The 15,352-nt window shown below is 47.6% G+C and overlaps 1 protein-coding gene across 1 annotated transcript in view; it reads left to right on the top strand.

Annotated features, from left to right (window-relative positions):
• The window catches only part of fmn2b (formin 2b), a gene marked incomplete at both ends in the record, with an annotated part of 57,630 nt that extends 42,278 nt beyond the window's left edge, over positions 1-15,352 (top strand). The window contains 7 exons of the mRNA XM_080517505.1: positions 1,607-1,666; positions 1,827-1,947; positions 2,028-2,120; positions 2,241-2,292; positions 10,024-10,173; positions 10,272-10,353; positions 15,326-15,352. Coding sequence (XP_080373631.1) covers positions 1,607-1,666; positions 1,827-1,947; positions 2,028-2,120; positions 2,241-2,292; positions 10,024-10,173; positions 10,272-10,353; positions 15,326-15,352 — 585 coding nt within the window. The remainder of the gene's footprint in view (positions 1-1,606; positions 1,667-1,826; positions 1,948-2,027; positions 2,121-2,240; positions 2,293-10,023; positions 10,174-10,271; positions 10,354-15,325) is intronic.

Raw genomic sequence — 15,352 nt, 5'->3', positions numbered from 1 at the left:
CAAAGCAGCCAAGCTACTGCAACACGTTGAATTTGGGACGGCAGGACGATGATCCTGCTGGAAAATCAACAAACATCCGTGGCTCAGCTCTGCTGATATAACGGCGCCATATTATGACGTCAAAACTGTGAGACGGAGCGAGAGGGGCGGGGGTGAGCATAGGGAGAGGGGTGTCCCAAATCTAAGGGCTGAAACTGCCTTTGCCCTCGTTTTGGGGGCAGAGGGCTAAGGGGTAGGCGTAGGGGTAAAAATAGAATTGAGATTGGCCCCAAGAGTCTAGAGAGTAACAGAGAAAACAGGATAGTATAAGTCTTTAAAATCTGAGATCGAGTGCAGTGACCAAGGAGGAACAGAAGGCAGTCGACGAGGGGGCAACGGTGGTCGTCCATGAATGGATGCCAGAGCTCGCGGATGTCTCCTCCTTGAGTCCTGAGGCGCACACCTTCAGTCAGCCAAATGCCGCTCCGTTCGGATCGCCAGTGCCACCAGCTCATCCAGACTGTCAGGTAGCACATGGGAGAGCAAAAGAGTCTTCAAACTACGAGACAATCCAAACAAGAAGGCATCATACAATGCCTGTCAGCGGCAATGGCATGGAAGGAGATGGCATATTCAGCCACTGACGAGGATCCCTATTGAATCGTCATGATGGTGTGAGTGGCCCGAGAGAGATCGCTGAAACAGGTCCATGAGTGCCTTGAGGAAGGCGGCTGCGGTGGTGCATGTAGCTGCCCGGTTTGTCCACTCAGCTGCAGCCCACCTCGCTGCTTGTCCACCCAGGTGGGAAATAATGAATAATGAATAATCGTTCTGTCAGGAAAGCAGCTGCCCGGAGCTCAAAATGCAGCTCACACTGGGTAACAAACTGCTGTAGCATCTCCGTTTCACCCAAAAAACATGGCGGAGGAGCCAGCGGAACTGGCGACGGAGGTATGGCAGTATGGTCTGGGTCTGTGGTAGGTTCCTCACCTGTGCCGAGAGAGTCTCTAGCTGTGCGCCGAGGGCAGAGAGGACATGATCACTCTGTGCAATGTGCCGCTGAAGTTTCAGGAAATGGAGATCTTGGGAAGCTTCTGGTGGTTCGGCGTGCTCTTGTCTGCCGGCTGAGTCCATGGCCAGTTTGTACTGTCAGGGTTAGTGGAACTCAAATGCACGGCAGACAAGAAGCTCAGTCCAAAAGTGTTTAATATCAAAACATCAGGCAGTCCAAGGTCAAAACCAGCACAGGCGATTGAGAAGGAAATCCAGGAGAAGTCGCGTAGGCAGGAGATCAGAACACAAAGGCAACACGAGGAAAAATGGAGGGTACGAATGGTGTGAGAATAATATCATATGTGAGAAATATAAACACTAATGACAATTACAAACAGCTGTGACCAGGAGGAGGAAGCAGGAGAGCACAGGGGCAGATCTCAGGGGAACACAAGAGGGGAGGAGTGAAAACTCTCAGGAAGGGAGGGATGAGTGAGAGCAGGATCATGACACATGGACAGATAAAGATTATCATGCATGTCGACTGCTTTTTCAAATGATAAAACTGACATTATAAAAATGTTTGTTGTTTACTGTGATTTTTTTTAAAAATCTTCCTTTTCTGGACTTACAGGACAGTATGAAAAGTCTTCTGTCCTACATCGTTGCGTACTACCTCAGACACTTCGATGAGGTAAACCTCCTCACACAGTGCTCATTGCTTTACTTCCATACATCTATGTATGGAGGTATGTACTCTTGTTTGTTAATAAACCAAACATAAGAACCCTGTTATTATTGTTTGTAAAGAATGAAGCAATAAGATGTGTGTATGCGTGTGTGTCCATGACCAGGATGCTGGCAGAGAGACGTCTGTCTATCCTCTTCCTGAGCCTCACGACCTATTCCAGGCCTCACAGATGAAGTTTGAAGATTTTCAGAAGGATCTGTCCCGACTCAGGAAGGACTTGAGAGGTAACACACACACACACACACACACACACACACACACACACACACATGAGCTGATTGTTGTCTCTTGGTCTTATTATCAGTGTGCACGTTAGAGGTGGAAAAAGTGTGCAAAGTGTCAGATGAAGACAACCTGCAGCCATTCAAAGACAAGATGGAAGAGTTCCTCACACATGGTATCTGACAGAAACCACACATCCATTTGCAACACTCAACATGATTTGCAATCCATTGTAGTGTGTGTGATGTGTGATTTTCTTCATGCTTTCTTCAGTTTGTGTTTTTTGTTTCATCAGCTAAAAGTGAACTGGAGGCTCTGGATTCTCACCTCAGCAGTACCCACAAAGTGTAAGCACCTTCACCTTCTACCAGCAAAAAGGCTAGCAAAGAAGTATTAGCATGAGGTGAAATTAAGAGAGATGCAAAAATCAACCCTGATCACTAATGGCGTGTTTCGACCACACAAAAACTGCAGGAATGGAACGGAGCCTTACGGAGCAGTAAGGCGAAGCATAACTGGAGCGTTTCCTCCACAGAAAGTAGGTCAAAAAGTAGGTGGGGCTTAGAGCTCCACAGATATGTGATGTTACAACAGTAATCTCAGCCGGGGCGACAGATTTGGACCTTATGAATCCTCTGATTTTGTTTACATCCTCCACTTTGCCCGAGCTGTCTAGTTAACTTTTATTTTTTGCAGCCACAGAGCTGCAGCTGCAACTTCTGTATTGGTCCAGAGAGAGCGAGCGCTCCGGTGACTCGCCCTGCACTCAAGCGTGCCCGGCGGGCCGCGGCATAGAGGTGAGCTGGTGCACCGTGCCAGGACACGGGAGCTGAGCCCAGCACCAAGGTCCGTCCTCGCACCAAACCTTCTGCCCAAACGTGGAAGCCAAGGCAGTCATGTCCAGCAGCACTGACTGCCGGAGTGGCGGAGAGCCGCCCCAACCTCCGCGCCTGAGCAGAACGCATGGATGTGATGCAAAGACAGAACACAGTGCCCGGAGCAGCAGCCGTGCCCCGGCGCGGTGCACTGGAGCGCGCCTCGGTGCGAGGCGATGCTGGAGTGGTCCTCCACCATCCAGCGGCAGAGAGCCACTTCAGCGGTCACATTCAGTGGCGCCGGAGTGGTTCTCTGACATTCTGGCTGTCAGCGCCAACATATCATTACTATGGTAAAACGAACCTGTCTCACGAAGGTCTAATCCCAGCTCACGTTTCCTATTTTACTCCGGCGTTTGAGCAGAAAGCTTGGATGCAATGCAAAGACATAGTGTGTCCTCATAGTGTCTGCTCCTGAGCCCCAGTCAATCAATCAATCTGTATTTATAAAGCGCTTTTCATACATTTTCATGTAGCACAAAGTGCTTTACAGATTTTAAAAACATTGCCTCACACCCACCTCCTCCCACTAATACAAACACATTATCACAATCACACTCGCCCCATCCACATCCCCAGAGACACACCACACAAGCAATCCACACACACAAGATAAAACAATGAACACGATGGACACAGGGCTGACATAAGGCTGGGTACAGATAAACCAGGTAAGGAAGCACCATCCAAGGAGCCGTCTGCATGGCAGGACGTTGAGCTGAGGCCACAGGGCACCAACACAGGGTGCCCAGAGAAGGTGCGGTAGCAATACCGCGCCTCCATTCAGACCCCCCCAGGACAGCACCCTAGTGGCCACAGCCAACCACTGCTCTCGAGGCATAGGGCGACTCCAGAGGAAAATAGACTACTAAATTAAAACTAAGAGCTAAAATACATATATACCAAATAAGCATGAATAACAATTAAAATAGCCATTAAGTGTTATAAAGTGTGATAAATTAAATAAATAAACAAATAGATAAACAAATAAATAAATAGGTCTCGCAAGAATGAATATCAGTTAAAAGCTAAACTAAAAAGGTGGGTCTTGAGCCTGCGTTTAAAAACCTGAATGTTGTCTGCGGCCCTGAGCTCCTCCGGCAGGTCGTTCCAGAAGCGAGGGCCATAATACTGGAAAGATGCCTCGCCGAGAGTATGTGTCCTGACTTTGGGAATAACTAGGAGACCCCTGTCGGAGGAGTGAAGGGGCCACAAGGGTTCATAAGATAAAATCAGTTCAGAAAAATATGGAGGACCAAGATCATCAAGGCTTTTTAAAGCCATCAAAAGAACCTTAAAATAGATCCTGAAACACACGGAGAGCCAATACAGGGATCTTAAAACTGATGTAATGTGGCCCCACCTCCTGGTCTTCATCAGGACACGAGCTCCTGAATTTTGTAAAAGTTGTAAACCTGAGATACTCTTTTTGGGAAGACCAGAAAGCAGAGATTTACAGTAGTCAATATGACTACTGATAGAAGCATACATTAGCATCTGTTGGCCCGAGAGAGATTGGGGTGGACTCTGGCTATGTTCTTTAAAGGGTAAAAATCTATCTTTGTGATATTCTTAATGTGTGGAATGAAAGTCAGCTCAGAGTCAAGAATTACGCCCAGGCTCTTCACCTGTGAGGATGGATTAAAAGACAGTGACTGTAGTTTGGGTAAAACTTTCTCTCTCTGGGCCTCAGGACCGATGTCTAAGACTTCAGTTTTGTCATGGTTAAGCTGGAGAAAGTTTTCTGCCATCGAGGATTTGATAGATAAAATGCAGTTAAAAAGTGTATCCATTGGCCTGGTGTCATCAGGAGACACGGAGCTGTACAACTGTGTATCATCAGCGTAACTGTGAAAGTTGACTCCATGTCTCCTGATAACATCACCAAGAAGGAGCATATACAGGTTAAAGAGCACTGGGCCCAAAATCGAACCCTGGGAGACACCACATGTGATTTTATGGACCTTAGAGGAGCAGGTATCTATTCTTACCATGAATGTCCTGTCTGTGAGGTAGGATGTAAACCATTTTTTGATTGTGGTCGGTTGAGGAGCATGTGCAGTGAGTGATTCCAGTGTGACGTAATCGAGTGTAATCCAACATTGCGCCACCCAGGCTGTAAAGCACACTTTTCTGACTACTGAGGGGAAAAAAAACAAACAACGAACTAAATTAAGCTAAATAAAGAACCAAAGGGTAAATTAAGCTAAATTATAACGCTGGAAGAGGACACAATAGAAGATCTTCAAGCATACTTGGACGAGTGCTACGACCGTCTCGTCATGTTGAAGAATCCGCAGACCTCATCTTTGAAGAGGAGCTGCGCTGAAAGCTCTCCAACAGCAGCTCCTCCACCATTGTTACGCCCCAGCCTAGGGGGCCTAGGACACAACATGACAAAGCCCGTCTTCCCCATCTCTTAAGTAGCCACAAACAAAGTTTGGCTCAAAACCAAGGAAATATTCATTTACAAAGATAACTCAAATTTAACAAAGGTCATTTAGAAGGCTTCAGGGTGGTCTCAGGCCAAAATAACAAATAAACAAGTTCTACCTTAAAAAATAAGAAATCTTACTGAAGAAAATAAAATGACAACAAAGCTTACCTCCCTGACTAATCAAAACAGGACAAAATGACTTAACAAAAATGGCAGTCCAACCTTACCAAATAAATCTACACATTTATGCAAAATACAGTTTAACTAATACAAGTTGAGACGTTGGGAGACGAGGAGAACGAGGAGAATGAGGAGAATGCCTATTGTCGGCTGAGCTCCAGGACCTTGCGGACACTCTACTGAATTTTACAAAGAATTTTGGCCTTTACTCTCACCAATTTTTTTTTAGAACAGTTGAGGAGATTAAAGAATACGAACCCACATATGAACTGTGCAAATATCAATCTTCTTAAACCGGATAAAGATCCCACACAACCATCTACCTATCGCCCAATATCACTAATGTAGTTATAATGTTATAATAAAATAATTAGTAAAACATCAGCAAGCAGAATAGAAAAAAATTTCATTACACCCTGATCAAATAGGGTTCATTAAATGGTAAATGGTCTAGATTTATATAGTGCCTTCTAACCACACTGAGGTAGTCCCAAAGCGCTTTACATATCAGCTCATTCACCCATTCACGCACCAATGGGACAGAGCTGCCATGCAAGGCGCTAGTTGACCACTGGGAGCAATTTAGGGTTAAGTGTCTTGCCCAAGGACACTTCGACACATAGACCGGTGTAGACTGGGATCGACCCTCCGACCTCTCACTCCGAAGACGACCACTCTACCACCTGAGCCATGGTCGCCCACTAAAAGACGACAGTCCACTAACAACACACGCAGATTAATTAATCTTATAGACCACTGCCACCAGAATAAACAAAAGGCCATTATCACCTCCTTAGATGCCAAAAAAACTTTTGATAGGGTAAATTGGAGATTTCTGCTCACTACACTATGGGAATTTGGATTCAGACAAAATTACCTCTCCTGGATAAAAACATTGTACACCTCACCCAGTGCCTCTGTTAAACCAAATGATCAAACTTCCTCAAGGTTCAATCTTGAGAGAAGTACCAGGCCACTCTCACCATCTCTCTTTGCAATTTTTAGGAACCATTAGCAGTAGCCATTAGACAGAACAATAACACAAAAGGAATATGAACAGCAAATGTAACCCATAAAATATGCCTTTATGCAGATGATGTATTACTTTTCCTACAAAACGCACAGACCTCTCTTCCAGAAACAATAGAACTAATAGACAGATTCTGTCTATTAGACAAATAAAAGTCTTTGCTGACAGAAGTTTCTCTCAGGAAGGTCCTGTAGTTTACAACCACCAGCCTCTCTGCATGAGATTTAGCTGAAGACGTAAACACCCTCTGAAAAGCTGCATTGTCCTTAAGCTTAGATTTGCGCCTTAGCACCGCCACTTTCTTCTCCACGGTTGACAGCTGCACTTTCACCAAGCCGGGTTTGTTGCCTGCTCCATGGCAGCCAGTATTGGCACCAGTTCACATCCAAGGCCATCACGTAACAAATCCAACACCTTGGCCATTAAATCCTCACCGTCTTCCTGCTGCAGTCCCACGATGATAATTGACACACTGGGAGCTCTCTTAGGGAGCTTTTATTTGCAATTTTAGCCTGAATATTTTCCATTCTGGATCTCAATATTCACACCTCTGTGTCCAGGTTTGCTCGTATTTCTGCTGCTTCTCTAAGTTCTTCTTCATCTTAACTTGGCCTCCAGCAATAAGTGTCTCCAGACATCCGTTAAGAGTCTCAAATTTTGTATATATTCTCTCTTCCAGAGTAGTTTGCATTTTGTCCATCTTTGCACTCAGGGATCGTATCTTATTCATGAGCGCCGTGCTGCCGGCGTGAAGACCTGAGTCTTTTAGTTTACGCTGGCATGTATTATCAGCCATATTTCTGATTGATACATCTTCACCCAACTGGAATTGTGGAAAATTCTCCTGTGAAGTTTTGTTGATTAATGCATCTCCAAAAGTCAAATGAGAGAACATGTGTCTGTCTCCACCGGTTACTGTCTCAGAAGGGCCCCCAAACTCGTATTTACCCAGAGAAGCGTGGAGGAGAAGCATGGAGCATAGCGTGGCCCGGTCGCTCTGGCAGTCCAGCGAGCAGATAAGTCTGGTTGTGGCATCCTAAAATATTAGCTGTTACTGTTCATGGGAGGAAGAGTTGGGTTGAATCAGTTGAAGAAAGGTGTCAGCACTTCAGGAGATGGTGGTCTTCACTCTGCAGATGGGTTAGGGTTAGGGTGAGGTTAGAGTGCAGAATCAGCTGGTTTATCTGGAGTGGGTCGCAAAAAGTATACGAAGGAACTCAAAAACCGTCTGAAACTGAGGCCTCACTGATTGTGGAGTCAAACATTTGATTTGGGCTCCCTTGTACCCACAAGGGTGCACAAATCAAATGTTTGACTCCACAATATTACAGTATCTCCACGATAATATGATTATTGTGCGGAGCCTCAGCAGCTGATTACCGGAAAATAAGCAGAAGCTGAGGCGTCTGACAGTTTTAACCTGTGATGACATCACAGGGTTTCCCTCCGTGTCAGAGTTTGAATCTAAGGCGGGTTTTCACCCTCAGGTGCAAAGTTGCTGAATTTGTTGGCAACATGAAAGACACAGCCTTGGCTGGGATGCATGTTTTTCATTTATAGCCACTCTTTTCATCCTGTGCTGAGAGATTTCAGCCTGAGACGCCAACAATATGAATATGCTCATTTTGATCGTGCTCCAAAAACAGATCTTCACTAATTTGATATCATCATGTGAAAATAATAGATATTTATGATGTAAGAAACATCTGCAGTGAAAACATCAACATGCAAGCTATGTGGGCGTGTGTGAAGTATTTCTCAAAAAGAAGAATACTGGGGTATAAAAAGTATGTTTTAATCCCTTGCCCCACACATGCCCCTCTTTCAAATGATAAACAGCCGGCCTGCACAGTTCTTCACTTTGATATGAGGAGAATAATTCATGTTTCTAATTTATTGTTCTTTTGTTCAATTTGTACTGTTTTGTACAATGGGCAGAGTGAATGCTAACTACTTCACGACAGGTTGAGTATCACATCATGTAAACATTACTGAGTCAATCAATCAACTATATTTATACAGCACTTTTTATGCATCAAAGCGCTTAACATGATTTAAAAACAGTGCAAAGATATAATAGCTAAATAAGAAACAAATGAACACGCACGCACACATGCAGACACACACACACACACATAAATGAAGACATGCCTAGTGGTATGAAGACACGGGCGACCGTGGCTCAGGTGGTAGAGTGGTCGTCTTCGGAGTGAGAGGTCGGAGGTTCGATCCCAGTCTACACCGGTCTATGTGTCGAAGTGTCCTTGGGCAAGACACTTGTACAGTATTCGACTAGCACCTTGCATGGCAGCTCTGTCCCATTGGAGCATGAATGGGTGAATGAGCTGATATGTAAAGCGCTTTGGGACTACCTCAGTGTGGTTAGAAGGCACTATATAAATCTAGACCATTTACCATTTTACCATGGCAGAGCACTGAAGACAAAGGTGAATAAAGGCCCACTGGGAATGACACAGCCTCTAACCACAGAGGGCACTGCCCCACAGATCCCCCCCAGCATGGCAGACTGGCTAATCCCACCACACACGTAGGGGACCAGCCAGGTACCCAGGGCCGGGAAACCCATGGTACTGCCCCACCTGGCCACCTCCAGTGTAGTAAATTGGTAATATACATATCTGCATATGCACATAAACATACACATATATAAAAATCAGTTAAAAGCCTGATTAAAAAGGTGAGTTTTTAACATCTTTTTAAAATTCTAAACGGTCTCTACAGCCGCTGACCAGCAGGTTGTTCCACAAACAGGGGCTGTTGGAGCTGAATGCAGGCTCCCCGTGGGTCTTGGTTCTAGTTTGAGGGACAATTAAAAGTCCGGCGCTGGAGGACCTCAGGGCCCGTGAGGATCAACATGGTAAAAGCAGGTCAGATAAATAGGAGGGTGCAAAACCGTTAAGACACTTAAAAACTAATAAAAGAAACTTAAAATTGATCCTTAAGCGAATGGGGAGCCAATGCAGCGATTTTAAAACAGGCATGATGTGGGCCCACCCTCTGGTCCTTGTCAGTACTCGTGCAGCCAAGTTTTGTAGTAGTTGGAGAGTTGACAAGGTTTTTTTGGGAAGACCAGAGAGCAGGGCGTTACAATATTCAAGCCGACAGTAGATAAAAGCGTTAGCATCTCTGCACTTGCCCGAGAGAGAAGTAGGCAGACTCTGAGTGGCTATGTTCTTCAGATGATATTAACAAGTCTTTGGGACATTTTTGATGTGTCAAATTAAGCTCAGAGTCGAAAGTCACACCCGGTTTTTTATGGATGAAGATGGGTTAAAATTTAGCAATTTTGGTAAAAGTTTCTCTCTCTGGCATTCAGGACCTATAAATAAAACCTCTGTTTTGTCCTGGTTGTGCTGTAGGAAGTTTGCTGACATCCATGACTTAATGTCTAAAATACAGTTAATAAGGGCATCACTTGTATCCTGAGCACCAGCTGAGGGCAGTGGAGTTCGAGTTGCCTTACATCATTACTATTGAAGAGCTTCAGCTGTGTGAGGAGCAAAAGATGAACACTAACCCTGTTGTGTTCTGTCAGGTTCTTGGAGCTCACAGTCTTCTTCTCTGTGAAGGCCAAAGGAGGAGAGAAAGAAGTTTCCCCCAATACCTTCTTCTCTGTCTGGCATGAGTTCTCCTCTGACTTCAAGGAACAGTGGAAGAAAGAGAACAAGGCCATCCTCAAAGAGAGGTAAGCCACCACAGCATGAACTCCTCTTACATCCATACCCATCTATTTTTTTTTTTCTCTGCATTATGCTGACGCGGGTTTCTCTGTGTATTGTGCAGGCTAAAAGCAGCAGAGGAGTGTTTCCGACAGGCCAAGGAGAAAGCATCCTACAGTGTGAAACCCAAACATGCTTCGGGCATTGTGAGTCTCACTCAAATAAAAAAAAAGTATTTTAATTTTGGTTATTTTCCGGGTGACTGTTTTCATTTGCCCCTTGAACTGCAACCTTATCGTGGTGGGGGACTTTGAGCACCCGAATGACCCTCGGAGCTATGTTGTTGGGGGCTTGCCCCCCTAGTAGGGTCTCCCAAGGCAAACAGGTCTGAGGCGACGGGTCAGACTAAAAGCAGTTCAAAAGACCCCTATGAACACACACAAGAGGAGCACGGAGAAGTCGCCCGGATTGGCGCAGCCGGGGCCACACCCTGGAGCCAGGCCCGGGGTGGTGGCTGGCATGCGAGCGCCTGGTGGCCGGGTTCTTGCCCGCGGGACTCGGCCGGGCTCAGCCCGAAGAGACGACGCGGGCCCCTCCTCCTCATCCTCCTGTGGGCCCACCACCTACAGAGGCTGCCGTAGGGGTCGGGTGCAGTGTGGATTGGGTGGCAGTCGACGGCAGGGGCCTCGACGACCCGATCCCTGGACACAGACTCTGGCTTTTGGGACATGGAATGTGACCTCGCTGGGGGGGAAGGAGCCCGAGCTATATCTCTCTACCGTCTAGATATAGTCGGGCTCACCTCCACTCACAGCTTGGACTCTGGAACCCAGCTCCTCGACAGGGGCTGGATACTCCACTTCTCTGGAGTTGCCCGCGGTGTAAGGCGGCGGGCTGGAGTGGGCTTGCTTATTTCCCCACAGCTCAGCCGCCATGTTTTGGAGTTCACCCCGGTGAACGAGAGGGTTGCGTCCCTACGCCTTCAAGTAGGGGACAGGTCTCTGACTGCAGTTTTCAACTCCCACCTCCGGGAGAGCTTCTCACAGATCCCGAGGGAGGCTGGAGACATTGAGTCCGAGTGGACCATGTTCTCCACTTCCATTGTCGAAGCCGCTGCTCGGAGCTGTGGCCACAGGGTCTCTGGCGCCTGTCGTGGCGGCAATCCCCGAACCTGGTGGTGGAAACCGGAAGTAAGGGATGCCGTCAAGCTGAAGAAGGAGTCCTATCGGGCACTGTTAGCTCATAGGACTCCTGAGGCAGTCGACAGGTACCGGCAGGCCAAGCGAGCTGCAGCCCGGGCTGTGGTGGAGGCAAAAACTCGGGTCTGGGAGGAGTTCGGAGAGGCCATGGAGGAGGACTTTCGGTCGGCCCCGAGGAAATTCTGGCAAACTGTCCGGCACCTCAGGAGGGGGAAGCAGTTCTCCACCAACACTGTTTACAGTGGAAGTGGGGAGCTGTTGACCTCAACTGGGGATATCGTTGGGCGGTGGAAGGAATACTTCGAGGACCTCCTCAATCCCACCACCACGTCTTCCATTGAGGAAGCAGAGACTGGGTTCTCAGAGGTGGACTCGTCCATTTCCCAAGCTGAAGTCACCGAGGTTGTTGTGAAGCTCCTCGGTGGCAAGGCACCGGGAGTGGATGAGATTCGCCCAGAATTCCTTAAGTCTCTGGATGTGCAGGGACTGTCGTGGCTGACTCATCTCTGCAACATCGCGTGGTGGGCGGGGACAGTACCTCTGGACTGGCAGACCGGGGTGGTGGTCCCTCTTTTCAAGAAAGGGGATCGGAGGGTGTGTTCCAACTACAGAGGGATCACACTCCTCAGCCTCCCCGGGAAAGTCTATTCCAGGGTACTGGAGAGGAGGGTCCGGCCGTTAGTCGAACCTCGGATCCAAGAGGAACAATGCGGTTTTCGTCCTGGTCGTGGAACACTGGACCAGCTCTATACCCTCCACCAGGTGCTTGAGGGTTCGTGGGAGTTCGCCCAACCAGTCCACATGTGTTTCGTGGATCTGGAGAAGGCGTTCGACCGCGTCCCCCGAGATGTCCTGTGGGGGGTGCTCCGGGAGTACGGAGTCCGGGGTCCCTTGTTAAGGGCTGTTCGGTCTTTGTATTCCCGGAGTAGGAGTTTGGTTCGCATTGCCGGCAGTAAGTCGAACCTGTTCCCAGTGCACGTTGGCCTCCGGCAGGGGTGTCCTTTATCACCGGTTCTGTTCATGATATATATGGACAGAATTTCTAGGCACAGCCGGGGGCCAGAGGGGGTCCAGTTTGGGGACCACAGGATCTCATCTCTGCTATTTGCGGATGATGTGGTTCTGTTGGCTCCATCAAGCCTGGATCTCCAGCGTCCACTGACACGGTTCGCAGCCGAGTGTGAAGCAGCTGGGATGAGGATCAGCACCTCTAAATCCGAGGCCATGGTTCTCGACCGGAAAAAGGTGTCTTGCCCCCTCCAGGTCAGTGGAGTGCCCTTGTCCCAGGTGGAGGAGTTCAAGTATCTTGGGGTCTTGTTCACGAGTGGGGGAAAGATGGAGCGGGAGATCGACAGGCGGATCGGTGCAGCGTCTGCAGTTATGCGGACATTGTATTGGTCCGTCGTGGTGAAGAAGGAGCTGAGCCAAAAAGCGAAGCTCTCGATGTACCGGTCGATCTTCATTCCTACCCTCACCTATGGTCATGAACTATGGGTCATGACCGAAAGAACCAGATCCCGGATACAAGCGGCTGAAATGAGCTTCCTCCGTAGGGTGGCTGGGCGTACCCTTAGAGATAGGGTGAGAAGCTCAGTCACCCTTAGAGATAGGGGGAGGAGCTCAGTCACCCTTAGAGATAGGGTGAGGAGCTCAGTCACCCTTAGAGATAGGGGGAGGAGCTCAGTCACCAGGGAGGAGCTCGGAGTAGAGCCGCTGCTCCTCCACATCGAGAGGAGCCAGCTGAGGTGGCTCGGGCATCTATTTTGGATGCCCCCCGGACGCCTTCCTATGGAGGTGTTCTGGGCATGTCCCTCCGGTAGGAGGCCTCGGGGCAGACCCAGGACACGCTGGAGGGACTATGTCTCTCGGCTGGCCTGGGAACACCTTGGGGTGCCACCGGAAGAGCTGGAGGAAGTGTCTGGGGCGAGGGAAGTCTGGGCAACTCTGCTCAGACTGCTGCCTCCGCGACCCGGCCCCGGATAAGCGGTAGACAATGGATGGATGGATGGATATTTTCATTTCTAGTTATCACTCATGGTTCTTGGTGTTCATGGTGTTTACTTTAATAACTTTAAAATGTTCATAGTCAGCCACAGAGAAAAGCAGAAAATTCGAAATTGCTTAATCCTTGTCTGCCTTTCTGTTCGATCCTCATGGTACTCCTTTACCTCTTCTGATTTCCTTGATTCTAAGAGAGTGACACGGAACAGAGCAATGGGTTCTCAAGCTCCCAAGAAAATATTCACTGTTTTTCATAGTTTTAATGATAGTTTATTTTTAGTGACGAAGAGGCGTTCGACATATAGATCAGCCTAACTAACATCAGGTATACTTCAACCATTACAGTTTCTCCAGGGCTGAAAGCCATATTAGGCAGACTATGACTCCCGAGGACTCAGGAATGGAGGAGCAAAGTGTGGAGGCAAAAGGAAATAATGCGGGTGGAAGCAGAAGAAAGGGAAGCGAGGCTTGAAGTGTGTTGGTGGGCCAGAACACTACAAGCTTCACTTAACACTGTTGCTCTTTCTAGTGAATTTCCACTCTCTGGACAACAAGATCGACCTGTTACATCTGAGGCTGGAAGTTTATCTGGAGATCAGGAATTGTGTGGCGCTTTGCCTCACTGTAACTTGGTGGAACAACATTATGGTTGAGTCAGCCTTCCAGAAGGAGGGCTCCCTATGTCAGGGAAAACTCATAGGGGTGGACTTTGTCCGTACGTTAACAATGGTTGGTTCACAGGCTAAGTAACTTGGTAAACAGCAATAGAATATATGACTGTTCGATGCTGTCACACAATTTGCAGCGTAAGTTTGCTGCAATTGGCATAATCATTGCTTACATCGCACCAGGAGCTAATGCTAAGGAAGCTGCACAATACCCTCACCCAGCTTCAGTATTAGCACCAGGAGGCGCTCGATGTGGTTGTGGGAGACTTCAGTCATGTGAAGCTGATGAACATTCTAGTAGTGATGGCACAGATCTAGTAGTATTTTCTGAAGACACTAGATGGTGCTGTCTGGTCAACAAATGTTTGAAAGCACATTCCATCACCAGTCTTTCAGACTCTATCTTCAAACCAAGAGTGCCATCTCGTGGAGTCAGAATATAAAGAAAATGGTTCATGAAGCTTCATTGAAGCTTCATTGGGCCATCACACCATTCTACCAAGTTTTCACCAGCTTGTCACCATAGCAATCTGTGGACTGTGTGTAGACAAACATACAGAGCCTCCACCCCCACCTGGGCCTATCCCGTCACACCTCCATCATGTTGGTTCCTGGCTGCTACCCCCCGCTGTCTGTGAGTAAACCTACAGATAGGACTGTCACCGTGACGCTGCCTCTGTGCTGCAAGACTGTTTCCAGCAAATAGACTGGCAGGTCTTCCCAGAGGCAGCAACACCGGAGGGAGTCAAGCATTATCTGGCTTCAGATTCATCTCCATGCCGATGATGTCGCCAACAACAAACAACAAACCTTGATTCAATGCAGAGGGCTGGACTGTGCTGACAGCTTTTTCTAGATTTCCTCTCACAGGGAAATCACAGGGAAGATCAGTGCATGCACGCACGCACGCACGCACACACACACACACACACACACACACACACACACACACCACACACACACACACACACACACACACACACACACAGATACTCTTACACATAAAGAAGAAGCAATGTGTAGTTTGCAGACTACAGACCTGGGTCTGCAGCTGATCCTTGAAAGTGTATTTTAATTGTGTTGTGTTGCGTTGTGTTGTGTTGTGTTGTGTTTGGAAATGTAATTCTCAAAAAATGTAGAGTAGTAAAGCTTTTATAGATTTTTCAAACAGAGTTGAACTGCATTTCAACTCAAAACTCAACTTCAAAGTTTGTCCTTAATGTTACTGTCACAAATATTGATCTTTTCTTGTGAGGTGGTGCTTCTCTAAGTTGGCTGATGAATGAACTTGCGATGTGTTGTTTTCACAGAAAGCTAAACTTGGCATGAAGATCTGA

Source organism: Blennius ocellaris (genome assembly GCF_963422515.1).
Source record: "Blennius ocellaris genome assembly, chromosome: 21".
Lineage (NCBI taxonomy): Eukaryota > Metazoa > Chordata > Actinopteri > Blenniiformes > Blenniidae > Blennius > Blennius ocellaris.
This window is presented reverse-complemented; position numbering and strand designations above follow the sequence as displayed.